Genomic DNA, 14,064 nt, shown 5'->3' with positions numbered 1-14,064 from the left:
TAATCAAGAACACTCTGTGTTAAGGGTTTTGCTGCACATTACCAATAATTTTATTATAGACACACAAAAGCTTTAACTGAAGAAACAACTTCCCACTCATCTATTACTTTCTAAAATGATATTGGATATTTCAGTTTAGCATATTTTGTTGCTTTTCAAAACAAAACACCCTTGCCTTAGAATGATAATCTTGTTCCAGCCTGGAATCTGATCCTGCTACCTGTTTGTACTTGCTCATTTTCATTTGGCGACTCCGCTCTTCTACATCCATTGCACCTGTTAAATTTGAAAAAAGAAAGAAAATAAATACACAAGCAGTCCTCAATTCCAAGTTTAAAGTTATGCTCATGGAAGTTTTAACAGAAAAAGATGAAATCTGATTTACTTAAATTACAGTGTATATAATTTTAGTTTCTGAATTACAATTTTGCAGAATGCCAAAAAGTTATAAGAGGAGGAAAATAGTAGACGAGTATTTCAGCAGAGTCTTAATATGTGTTGTATTATCTATACAATTCAAATGAAATCAACTTTGTGGAAGAAATGGATGTAAATGGAACACAATGTTTCCACAGAATAGAGTTTTACTATTTCAAAAATATTCAAGAGAAACTGAGTCTTTCATTTAAAAAAAGGAATGCAAAGACAACCTGCTTATTTTGGGTGGAGATCCTGGTTCTGCATTTGTTATAGTGTGATATACCAAACTACTAATGAAGTAGACCTTCCGTTTACCACTTGAGCATGTTCTTAGTATGCTCAAAACAATTTGAAGATGTCTAAAGGAATGTTAAAGAGCCACCCAGTGGCATCACTGTATTACGTTCTAATGACACGCAACTTCAAGAATGATTTCAGGATTCAATCTTCTTGGACCAAATACATGATTAGTCTCAGTTAGGGATGGGTTCTTACTACGTGACTCGGGCAGCAGCTGGTTTCAACCAACTGGTACTGTAACACCATAATTTACTATGTAAAATAATAAGGAAGGAAGTATCAAAGCAGAGGTAGAAGAGTGAGAAATAGAAAAATGGGGGGGGGGGGGGAGAAAAAGATTTTCAAGCAAAATATAGTTATCTATTATACACACACAGGCTTGATTCTCTTCCACTTTAACATGGTATAAATCAAGAGCAATTTATTATCCACTGAATGTTAAAAAGTATTCATTTTGACTGACATTTGTCTTAAACTTTCCATAATTCTAACACAAAAGTTGTCTAGGATTAAGATTTCAGAATCCCCACTAGTCATAAATGGCAGTTTCTGTACATTACATGTATTGAACAATCTGGACTTTATTTATGGAACTGAGATGGCAATATTAGATTCCTGTCTACTATATAAACCTGATTTAAACTATAAACCTCAGTTCTAAGTTGTAATCTAATAATAAAGTGGGGCTTTGCACAGGGCCTCTGCAGGGCTTCTGAGCTTTGTATTTTCTTTCTTGGCAACAGTAATGGTAGTAGCACATACTATGAGACCTGCCAGCTAAGTCTTGTGGCACTTCATAGGAAATCTGGAAGGAAGGGGGTAAAAGGAAGAGGGAATGTGATAAGGGTAGACTGTACTGTTATCAATAAAACCTCTGGCTTCTGATTTTTGTATTCAAATTCTCCATCTTTACTGCCTGTAAACAACATGAATGAAAAGACTTCATCAAAACTTTTAAGAGAAATGAAAATCAAGATAAATGAATGAAAAAGAAGAAATGGTGTTTTATAGGGAAAAACAAAATGAAAAAGACTGCAGCAGATGAAAATTCCTGACATGAAATACAGCTAATTTTTCCTATCACAATTCTCCTCAACCATTATAGGCCTCAAAGCAACATTTGCCAATTTATCACTAAGATGCAGTGATTTTTTAAGGATCTAGTTTTGAAAGCTCTAAAGATATATTTTTTCTCTTGAAAACAAAAAATTTAAACTGAAAAATGATATTTTTTCTTTTTTCAGTGACAGAAGTAACACATAAATGGTCTTGAAGTAAAATACTCTAAGTTTTGCTGAGAGAAAAAAATAATCTTTTGCTGAAATAACAACATTCTGCAAATCCGCTTGTCATTCTTCAGTAACTTAACAAGGGGGATATTTTTCACCAAAAGGGAAATTTTTTCAGTTTTTCTTATGAAATTTTTTAATGAAATCATCACATACGTTCTTTGTCCACAGATATTCTGCCAAATTTCAGGAAATTACAAGAAGCGATGAAATAACACCTCTTGAGCATAGATTAGAAATTTCACAGTTACTTGTGAAAATATTCATATTCATTCTTATCTATGATCAGTTGGCAAAGTGAAAGTTAGGTTTCCACAAATCCAATTGCCTATGATCCACAAAACCAAGTACTCTGAAATATGCCATTGAAAAGGGGAGTATAACACATAAGCCCTTGGTGTGAGTTCTCTGTAGCAAAATAAGCAAAATCGGTGGCTCATTTTAGTCTCAAGAGAAAAACAAGACAGAAAAATTTAGAAAAAAAAATATTCAATTCCCATAAAATCTTGTTAAAAGAAAATCTAACTTGCTATGTATTTTTGAAACTGTCTTTAACAAGTGAGTGAATTCAGCTATATGCAAAAAGAGGGAATCCTGAGGGCAGTGGAAAGCTCATAATGCAGAAGATCAGCTTTGGTTCTACTATGCATGGAACTGACATGCAGAAAGAGTGTGCAGGATTACCAGCTGCTGGAGGCTAATCGCGATGTAACTTAAGCCAGATGCAGCCACAACCTGGATGGGAGTACGAAAGGTTGAGAGAGTGTCATGGCACTTCCCGTTCACATGGTCCAGCATAACACATTTTCAGGACTATAGAGACTGACACTAGGAAAATTAAAGCTACTTCTGATACACTTTCATGTACTGCCATGATGTACCAAAGTGTGTGCAACCAAATTTTGGCCAGGCAAAAGTGAGCTCATTTGTACACTTCTGCCTTAACTTCCTTCCAGAATTTTGCACCTAGACAGTAGCTGTGCCTCCAACAGAAATATCCAAAGAGACACTCACAACACAAAAAATTAAGAAAGACTGATGGAAGAACAAAGCCTGGTGTTGCTCACCAAACACAACTGGGATCATTACACTGTAGGCAACATCTTGGAGTTTTGCTTATTTTGAACAACTCTCTAACATTAAAAACCCCATGGCCTGAACGTTAGCTCAGTGGGGTTTTCATCAGCACAGGGAAACTCCTGGCTGACAAAGAGCCAACTGCTGATTCAACACCAGCCATTCTCCATATTTTTAGAAGCGAGAGTGCTGAGGGAAAGCAGCATGACTATAGTGCAAACACAGTCCTGAAATGCCAGAGTAAGGCACGCAAGTACTGTGCACAGCAACCCTGTAACCTGCCCTTGGATCCACCAGGACTGTAGCGAGAGACTAATTTGTGTCAGAGTTTAGCATTAGTGACTAAAGTAAATTAAGCCTCAGGCTATATGAATTGTACTTTAACCTTTGTTTTTATCTATGGAAATTAAACTGGTAGATAAGGAAGTATAAGTAAAAATTTAACTGCAGCATATTCTGTAACAAAAGATAAGGAAATGTCTCAAGACGCAGACAAAAAGGGTGCCTGGAGGCTGTGGAAGTAAACAGGATTGGATGAGCAGAAGTGCCATCAGGAAATCAATCAACCTATAGAGCCTACAAAATCCAGTAACAATTGACAGGCAGAGGCCCTCCTCAGGGGCACCCAGCTCGAGCTGCAACTACTACTGCATATTAAATGTAGTAGAAGAAGGAAGTCCGATTATTTCATTAAAGCGGAACCTAGGGACAAGCCCTGTTGACGTGGCATCCGCATAATTCCTACCATGATCTAGGTGGTGGCTATATAATTATAGAATCACAGAATTATACAATCAAATCATTTAGGTTGGAAAAGACCTTCAAGATCACTGAGTCCAACCATCAACCATGCCCAGTAAACCATATCCTGAAGTACCTTGTCCACTCACTTCTTGAATACCTCCAGGGATGGTGACTCAACCACTTCCATGGGCAGCCTGTTCCAGTGCCTGACAACCCTCTCAGTAAAAAAAATTTTCCTAATATCTAACCTAAATCTCCCTTGCCTCAACTTGAGGCCATTTCCTCTTGTCCTATCTCCAGCCACCTGACAGAAGAGACCAACACCCACCTCACTACAACCCCCCTTCAGGTAGTTGTAGAGAGCGATAAGGTCTCCCCTCAGCCGCCTCTTTTCTAGACTAAACAGCCCCAGATCCTTCAGCTGCTCCTCATAAGACTTGTGCTCCAGGCCCCTCACCAACTTGGTTGCCCTTCTCTGGACACGCTCCAGCACCTCAATGTCTTTCCTGTAGTGAGGGGCCCAAAACTGAACACAGGACTCGAGGTGCGGCCTCACCAGTGCCCAGCACAGGGGAACAATCACCTCCCTGCTGCTGCTGGCCACACTATTTCTGATACAGGCTAGGATGCCGTTGGCCTTCTTGGCCACCTGGGCACACTGCTGGCTCATATTCCTACAACAGGACTCAGGGAAGGCACTAGAATCACTGCTCCATCTTCGAATGCAAACCATTATTTTCATGTTTGAACTTGAAATAAGATAAGTTTCAGTCACTTCACCATTAAAACTTTCCTCATAACTAAAACCTAAATGTTTATTTCATGCTAAAAATTTTAAGGGACTGTAATCAGTGGTGTGTTAATACCCAACTTTCCCTGACCTCAAATGCTCATAGAGTCACATTTCTACAAGGAGATAAGCAATCATTCAAATCAGCCTGGAATTAAAGACTGTTATTTGCTCTTCAAGTCAAGTGTTGGTTACTCTCTAAGGTAAGACTCTTCAGTTGATAGCCTGTGGTCCACACCAGAGAAAAAAGGGACATCAAAACAGCCTTACTACCCAGCTTAGCCCCAAGGCAAACCTACCTATTTAAAAAATAAAAATAAAAACAGCTGGGAGATGTGTTCTTTCATTCTTTCCTTCATTGCCTTCTCCAGTGGGAATTATTAAACTATTCTAGCTACTATAGATGCTGGCAATAGTGATGTGTTTTGGAGAAGGAGTTTGCTGTACAGTGGGGCTCCTGGGGCACAGGGAATAAAAGGGAAATCTGGGGTATGGAAGTAAAGTGGAGTTTCTCGTAAAATATTAGGACAGATTTAGTTTTGGATAGGCATGGACAAGAGGGATACAAAATTTGGGAGGTACAGATGCTCGTGCATGGGGGAAAGCTAGTGATGAGGGGACTACAGAAACACTGAGATTTTGGAAGTCAGAAACCTGTAAAAGAGAGGAAAAAAGAAGTATGCAGGTGAGCACACTGTGCCTGGAGTGGGGAGGACAGAACAGAAGTCTTAAGGTGTACGAGAGCCTTCTTTAGCTGATTCTGGTCTCTTTCTGCCTGTTTCTCACCCTAATTTGACTCCCTTAAAAAAGCAAAGGAAATACATTTGGGAAAGCCCTTTCTTAGTTTCCATTTCCTAGTGTCTCTTTTGAAATCCCCCAAATACATCGAAATTCTGATCCAACTCTATGGTACACATTTGTTTAAACATAATAGATCAAAGAACTTAAAGGAAAAAACATGAAAATGTTTTGAATAAGTCACCCTACCTGTATCCCCATTCTCTGGATCTGCTTTCTTTTCTTCTATAAACAAATGAAAGCAATATGTAAAACAAAAAGAGGGGGAGAGAGAAAATGCAGAAATAATAATAAAAGTAATATAAATCATGCATTAAAAAGGAAAAATGAATAAAACCCACCAAATTAATTTAATTTGTTGAGTTTAGTCGACCAACCAAGTAAGGTGCTCTACATCCAGAGGCATATTCACTGCATGCTAGTGTATACATTTGTGCACTCTTATTGAAGACTTACTGGAGGGAACCCATGGGTATTTTGTGCACTTCCAGAATCATTAACGCACTCAACACAAAAGAGAGCAAGGCAGGTGTCAGACATAGTTACTTTACAGTTTCCTTGAATAGGTGACACAAAAATAAAAGTAAAAAATTTGCTTGTGCTGTATGTTTTATGCAGTGCACACACAATATGCAGTCTAATGGTTCAAGCATAAAAATTGAACGTATCAGAATGGTTTTCAGTAATTACTTTAAATCTTCATTGGTTTAATCAATTCTCATAGCTTCTACAGGTTAAAAGGTTCAATAATGATATTACCGTAGCTTGTCTTAGAGTTAAAAAATGATGAAGAACAAAAGACACTAACAACAATACTCAGAACCCAGTTCATGCACATAAATCCAGCTAACTGATGCCAACAAATATTCTGAATGCACATCAAAGGTTGCAAATGGCTCAGGGCATTCCTCTGTCACAAAGAAATGAAAATACATTGGATCCCTATCAAATAGTTTGGCAGCCCATAAATACTGCGCTCTGAAATCCAAGTTTGGTAATTAATGTGAAAGAATTTTAAGTCAAATGAAATTTACTTTAATTAGAAATACATTAACTTTTAAACAGACTCTCTGTTTCTTTTTCTTACTGTAAGCCAAAATGATACTAAATTCAATTAAAACAATTGCATGAATATGGAGCAACAACCCCCAAGCTACAAACCAAAAATAGCATGCATTATTAGAATTAAATATTTTTCCAGAATTATTGGTTATTGAGGGTTGCTCACAAAATTATGATCTACTTTATAGTACACAGACTGAAGAGAGAAATGGAGCTGTTATGTTTTAAGGAAATAGCTTTTTGTAAATGGGTATCAAAGCAGAGGATGAAGTCATACTTAAAGAGAAATCATACAGGGGCAAGGTGGAAGTGTAAGAAAGAAAAATATGCTCCTGCAGAGAGCATAAATAATGCACCACACTTTAATAGGGTCTGGCATCCCATCCTGTGTGGGATCAAGGCTGTTCTTCTGCTGGCAATTCCTAGTTGGAACTGTTAGGCAAATTAATGGGAAACAGATATGGCAAGTCATAAGCCTACACTTTTGGAAATCAGTGGATACCAAATGGGTTCTTGAAATCTCTCCCATTCCCCGACCTTTCCTGCCCCATATTGTACACAGTTTATAAATAAGGCCTTTTGCATTCTTCTGCTTTGGCTTTTGGGTAGCCTGGCTTATATTATCTATGTGGGTTGTAGATATTGCTAGGAAAATAGCAGAAAGAGAGAGATAGTTGTATTTGCTTTTTAAGCTTTCAATTATTATTATTTTTTTAAATTGCTGTCACCAATATAAAAGCTACAAATACAACAGTCTTCTACTGCCTCATTACTTTCTAAAGCAGAAAGCAATTTGATAGCAATACCACTGATTCAACATAATGCAAAATAGATGAAAGTGAAATAAGAGTCATTAAAATACCCTTGAGTTTGAGCTCAGACAGAATGATGACATTTCTAAGTTATTGCATACACATGGTGAAAAGAAATCTTTACTTTGCCTGAAATATCATCTTAATACAGAAATCTCATACTATATAGATAATTCCTTTTTTAAAATGCCTAGAAGTCCATTCATCCATACATCTGGATGTCTTTCAACCATGAGTCTTTTAATAAAACCATTGTCAAAATAAGGGAAACTTGAAACCTGTCTGACTTTCACTTCTTCTTGCTCCATGTTTAAAAAGTATATACAAAAATATTTCCAAATTGACTTATAGAAAAGAATGCCATAGTATTACCAAGCATAAAATTCTATTAGATTCTTGAAATTTGAAAATGTAATTGCAGTGCTGTGACATTTATTACAAATCTCTACAATAAATAAATCCTTTAGATTTTTACAAGAAAGGTCAGCATAGTGGATCCTACTCTGCAAACTGAGGAGAGTTTGTATTGTGAAGAGCTGTCTGAAGAAGTACTAGAAAGAACAGAAGATTGAATTGAGAAAGATCTCACTTGGGTGGGAAGCAGCAGAACTGAACAATATTGGTATTGTCCATTGACCAAATAAAACAATGCTAACTTCTCAACTGCAAAGATCTTCACAGCAGCTATGGGCCTAGTCATCACCTCTTAAAAGAATTCTGAGCAGGTTCAGAATGTTGATACTAAAGTAATTAACGCTTTTGGTTCCCCCCAGTTATTAGGTGCTCAAATCAAAAAAAGCTACAAAGAGCCTTAATGTCTTGAAAATGCTGAAAACCAGTAAATCACTAAGAGATGATTTTAAAATGTCTCAGACTAAATAATATAACATCACAAAGTCACCAGTCATTCCTAAAAATCTTTGTCTATTTCTATTTACATGCTTTCTTCAATATCACCACATTAGTCAATATTTTTCTACATCACTTGAATTAACCTTGGTTTACAAAGTGAAAAGCATATACTGTATCCTGTGGTGTAATTATCTCAATTTAAGAACTAAAGTTTTTCAGAATTAAAACAATTGGAGAAAAAAACCCAATGCTTTCATGAAGGAAACATTTCTGTACATTACAGAAGATAACTAAATGTTTTCAGCTTAATCAGGATACAGACATATTGAAATATATTAATGAAATACAGAGATGAACTATAGGGATAGAGAGACTGAAATGCTGAAAGATCCTCTCTCAAAACCTTCTTCCACCATCACAGTTGACATTACTACCATAATGACCACTGACGTTTCATAAAATAGTAAACACAGCCATGTTCCCCTGGTCTTGAAATGGTCTATTCTTTCTAACAGGTACTAATGTATCTAATAGGCATCTAACTATCTGACACATATCCGGAAGATAAAATGAACAGAAGAGAATTCTAATCAAGAGACTCATACAAGAGTGGACTTAACAAGAACTAAAACTGATCTAAAGTGGCCTTGATAAGGTATGTTTTCTTGGAAATGTCTTAACTCAATGAGTTCTGCTGTTCTGATGGGAACCTGGAGGTCCCATAGCCAAAGCACCCTAGCAGGCTTCACCCACCTCACCCCAAGAAGTCCCATGGACCAGGGACCCCAAGTCCTTTGGAACCGACCATGACCATCTCCATACATGTCCAAAGAGAGTAACAGTTCCGCAGAAGAAGCAGGATCGCAGACTTCTCCCTAGCCATGGAGACTGATGGCAGCATTAAACAATTGCTCAAAAATTGCTGGCTTCCTTGGGAGCATAAGGGGGAGCTTGACTCTGCAGCCTTAAGATTACAGCTGGGAGGTGCTGGGTTTTAATAGTCTTCCTCCCAGGGTTTCTTCCTTCTCTCACAGCTGACTGCCCCAAACTTGAGGTTAGAGTCTGGTGCTCTTGAACTGTCTCTCCTGCAATGATTTTTAGCTATGCAGGGATCAGTTCAACAGGTTGGTTCAGGATAGTACTTTCACCTGGGATCCAGAAGAAAGAGATCTGCATCAGCTCAGGTTGGGGCCTAAAGTAAACCTAGACTTCCTTGCTTTGCCAAAACTGGTGGATGTGCATCTTATTACAACAGACAGACGTGGAACTCCTTGTTTGTCTCTTGAGCTTAGGCATAAGATAGGACAATGACATAAAATGTTTTGTGCTTCTATTTTTCGTATTTGCAAACACTTAAAATCAGCAATATGACCAGTATTTTTATTTATAGAGTGGATAAATTAGCTTCTTTACTTAAGTGCTTTACTGAGAATTGAGTCTGATTTTTCAAAATAGTGCAAATCATTAAACAACATTTTATTTTAAAAATCAAATGTCTACATAGGACCCTAAATTTTGGTAAGTATTTTTAAAAATGCTAGTCCAATTTCTTACCAGAGTTTTCTCTTGAAATGCTAATTATAAGAATACAGGAAAATCAATTTTATACTGAAAAAAATCCATGAAACAATATTCTTATCAAAACAGGCAAAGGAAACAAGATTATCTGCTAAAAGCAAAATCTAAAAGTTACTTGCTTTGAACATCAAAACTTGTCAGTTAAAGGACTTGCACTCAAAGGACTACATTTCCTGCTATTTCCAGAGCCATTTAATTCAAATTCTACCTCTAAGAGATTAACTCTAAATTTTGTCATTCTGGCTGTCTACAGTGTGAAAAATGTAACTGCCTAACTGCCACAGGTTTAGCAAAATATCAGGTGATGTGTGATATAAGTGGTTGCTGAACTTTGCTCCAGGGCTTTATGCCCAATATGTGGCAAATAGAAAAAAGTTTTCGTTGCAGCAAGCAAGGCTTTTCCAAGAAGTCTGTGATCCACATCACAGTCTGAATGAAAAGAATATGGCTGACAGCTACAGAAATGTGGAACAAGAACAAAAATAAAAGGTTGTTTAAGTGTTTTTCTAGTACTGTTTAAATGAGATTGAAGTGTCAATTACTGCCCTTAAAAGGGAATGCTAGAATGAAGACTATTTCAGTTAGCCAGCTTCCTAGTGGGGGAGCATGCCTTTGCATTCCTGTTTTCTATTTGAGAATTGCTTGATGATTTTGTTGGGTTTTTTTTCTTCTTGGCTTCAAACTTGACACACTAAACAAGGACTGAAACCCGGGGGACATTTCTCACCAATTAAACACATTTTTATCACAGTGCTTAAACCATGTTAACAATGTTGCTTTGGATTATTTGCAGAATACATGGCACTGCTTAGTAAAAGAACTGAATAAAATGGTGTGGTCATCTAAGCTAGAAAGTTAAAGAATCTCTAGTGTCATGTGTTCATAAATTGACAGGGTCAGCTTAGGTCTTCATCACTAGGGATAGATCAGTGCAGCTGGTAAAGGACAAAGGTCTTTTGAAGCAAGCTGGGAAGTTCTACTTTGCATGTTCATTAAAGTAATGATTAGGGTTATGACCAGGGTTTTTTTTTTTATGGTGTGTGGATCCTTTTCCAAAGTGATTTTTGCGGGGTACTCTGTCATGTTTGTCCTTGCTGCCTCATACAAAGGTGTACATACATTTTGGTGGCCTTTGAAAAATACTGAGCACCCACATGGAAAAAGGAAGAAAGAAAGAAGCATGAAGACAAATATTAGCTAAAACACCCTATTTCACTTCTCCAAATAATTCTGGCACATCCTTCCTATACGAATGATATGCAATAGGATTTTTAAAATGTAAAAGAAAAATATCTGAGGGGTCCGTGGGCCCTTACATTCTGTACTCATAAAAATCCACTCAGATCAGCCATGCTATAAACTCTGCATTGTCTTCATGAAAGCCTGAGCACAGTCTTATTGTTACACTCTCCAACATCCTGTTTGCCAAGCATGCAAGCTCCCCAGAGTTCCCACCACTGATATACTCCACAGTATAACCACAGAATATTTCACATTCTGCTATAGCCACTTCAAAACATAGGCACAAACACTTGATGATAACTATGCCTCTGCTTCCAGAAAAGCAAACAGCTATTAATAGAGATTCTTCAGCCATCCTAAGAATGCAAGACATCTTCATTAGAACCTACATAACCAGAAATATGGTCAAAGATTTAACCAAAGAACACAAAACCAACAGTGACCTGCATGTAAGACTCAGGAGAATTACAAATTTAACTAGCAAACCTTTACTGATAAAAAAATATATACATAATGCTATTCTGTCTTTTGCACAATTATGGTCTCTTTTTTAATTATATAATCTGGTATTTTTACTGTTTTTCCTTCAGCAGACTGAAGATCAGCCTTTATTTACGTGGTTCAGTACAGAGGGCTATTTTGGGGGTTGGATTTTGAGGCCTTTGGTTTCTGGTTTTAATTCCAATAAAAATTAAAAATAAGGACAAAGAGCCTCCCAGCCATCCAATATGATCCACCTATTAGCATGCTAAGTACCTTTAAACTGAATCTGGAGTTTACCTATCCCTTTGGTTTTTATTGACCAAATACAGATTTAGACTCTTTAAATGTCTCAGTCACAGTCTAAGGCATCAGATTTTAAACACGCCTGTCAAACTAAATATCACAGAAGCCTTCAGAGATGCACAAGTCATTCGATCATATTTGTGCTAAAAAATGTTACAAATTCCATCCACAAATTTGTTTTCAACATAAGAAAGATGGAAACAAAACAAAGCACCATCCTGGTCTTTAAAGGAGTGTGTCACTGAATACTGACTATAACAATACCTCAAAAACAGAGGGGTGTCATGTTCTGTTTATAAAGGGTAAGTATATCACAGTAGATTCACTCTTGGAAGGCTTGAAAAATCTCTCATGATACTGTAAAAGTTAAGAACTAATCCAAATAACTGTGCTCCTCCTCTTCTACTGCAGTTGATCTCTTAAACTCGCTCAATCTTACAAATTTTTTGCCCTTGCTTTCTCCAACAGTTTATTTGCCAGACCCTTCTACTGTTTGGCCCTCCACTGGCCAGGGCTACAAGCTCTTCCAATTTTCTCACCCATCTTTAACAGGGTTTTTTAGTTTTTGTAGGTTTCACCCCCAGCAGTCATGTTATTACAAAGAAACATCACTTTCCATAAAAATGATAAAATGCAGGAAAAAATATATTTCAAAGTCTTTGTCTATTTGAATTTCATTCTCAAAGTTAGGAAAAACTCTAATCAATCCTTTGTGTGCTCTTAATATGACAGTTTTGCTCCAGATGAAAGATAAAGAGCTGGAATCTCTATTTCCCTGCCTTTCATGGCCCTTCAGAAAGGGAGCTCTCCCCACTACTCCATCTTCTAACTTCCATCCGCCTCCTTAAAAAGCAGCAATGACTGGGCATCGCTACTCCATCTCTCATCCTGAAATAAATCTAGAATTAATTAGCCAGCACTATTTCTGCTACATGTACACTGCCTGCCTTTAAACTGTCATGGATCAGCCTTTCCATAGTATTGATCAATTTTGGGGCATAGTTATTTGAGTGAGCTCACATCTAGACCTAGATTAATTTTGCAAAGTTGAAGAATGTTTTCTGTATCTCATATGTTTGAAGACCACAGAAAGTATTACTTGCAATTGCAGGTAGTTGTTGGCACAACAGCAACTGGTTGGTCTTAACCTTCTTCTTGATGAAAAGATGTCTGCTTCATCACTAAGGTTCTTTGGGAGGCAGGGGCTTATTTCCATTGCTCATACTGTATACATAGGGAGCTGAACAGGCGTATGTCTCCCTAACAGTTTTCACAATACTTAAATCCTATGAAACATATTAAATTATTTCCAAAATATGATTTTAGAAACAATTTGTGAAAATTTTGCATCACAAAGCTCCTCCTCCACCCAAGGAAAACAGGGTTTAATCATTAAGGATGCTATCAAGCTGTACTGCTGTCAGATAACAAAATTTATATAAAAATATTATTGCTTGTTAGCTTTCTGAACTTGCTTCTGTGCTTGAAATATACAGTATAAGCTTTGCATGCACTCTCATAGGACTTTTCAATTTAAAAATCTAGATTTTCTCAGGGAATAAAATTTTCTCATTCTTGTAATTAAAGATTATAATATCCAGAGAGAGGAAATGGCAATATTTTTCTTTCAATACAATATTCACATATTCAGCTCTCACAACACCTTTTGGTCTAATAACACCTAAAATCAATAGCTAATCCTTTAATTCACATGAATGTTTAGTAGCATGGTAAATACCGTGAAAGCCATTTCCTAATGAAGTCTGTAAATGGATAAGCCTAGTTCCGCTCTTTTTAAAGCAAATTCTAAAACAATGGGAAAGCATCTCCTTCTAAAGGTATGCCTTTGAAATGTCACCCATGCTTTTAGCTGTGCGCACAGCTGCTCAAAGTGCCTTGTACTGAAACGTGTAAGCTATTTTGTCATTGAGGTAAAACATGGAAGAGTACCCATTTCAAATGTACATCCAAAAATATGTTACTATGCACAAAATAAACTAATTGCTCCTGAGTTTAAGGGCAGTAATAATAACTTTTTCAACTGCACTGCTGATCATGCTTTTGCATTTCTGTGATAGACAGTTAAATTTATCAGCGCCTAATACATTTACTTAGCACTGTTGGTGAGCTAAACAGTGTTTTGCAAAACTGCATTTGAATTGGAAAGTCGAAAAAAGTTAATAATACACAGGTACTGCCTTCTCACATATGTTCAAGAAACATAGGTGATGAAAATATGTGTTTTTCTGAGACACTAGATACCATTTTAAGGTCTGATTTCTTCCAACCCCAAGAATCAGATGGGCTGATTCAA

At 37.0% G+C, this 14,064-nt stretch overlaps 1 protein-coding gene across 50 annotated transcripts in view; it reads right to left on the bottom strand.

Annotated features, from left to right (window-relative positions):
* Positions 1–14,064, bottom strand: part of RIMS2 (regulating synaptic membrane exocytosis 2) — a 493,527-nt gene that overhangs the window by 96,757 nt on the left and 382,706 nt on the right. For 37 of the 50 annotated variants that reach the window (XM_052787004.1, XM_052787036.1, XM_052787038.1 and 34 more), the window contains 2 exons: positions 5,608–5,643; positions 176–276 (listed from right to left, as the gene is read on the bottom strand). In XM_052787004.1, the coding sequence (XP_052642964.1) occupies positions 176–276; positions 5,608–5,643 (137 nt within the window). The remainder of the gene's footprint in view (positions 1–175; positions 277–5,607; positions 5,644–14,064) is intronic. The other 13 variants (XM_052787014.1, XM_052787039.1, XM_052787015.1 and 10 more) reach the window with 3 other exon arrangements.

Source organism: Harpia harpyja, chromosome 5, assembly GCF_026419915.1.
Source record: "Harpia harpyja isolate bHarHar1 chromosome 5, bHarHar1 primary haplotype, whole genome shotgun sequence".
NCBI lineage: Eukaryota > Metazoa > Chordata > Aves > Accipitriformes > Accipitridae > Harpia > Harpia harpyja.
The sequence above is the reverse complement of the archived record's forward strand: the minus strand, read 5'-3'. Positions and strand labels throughout refer to the sequence as shown.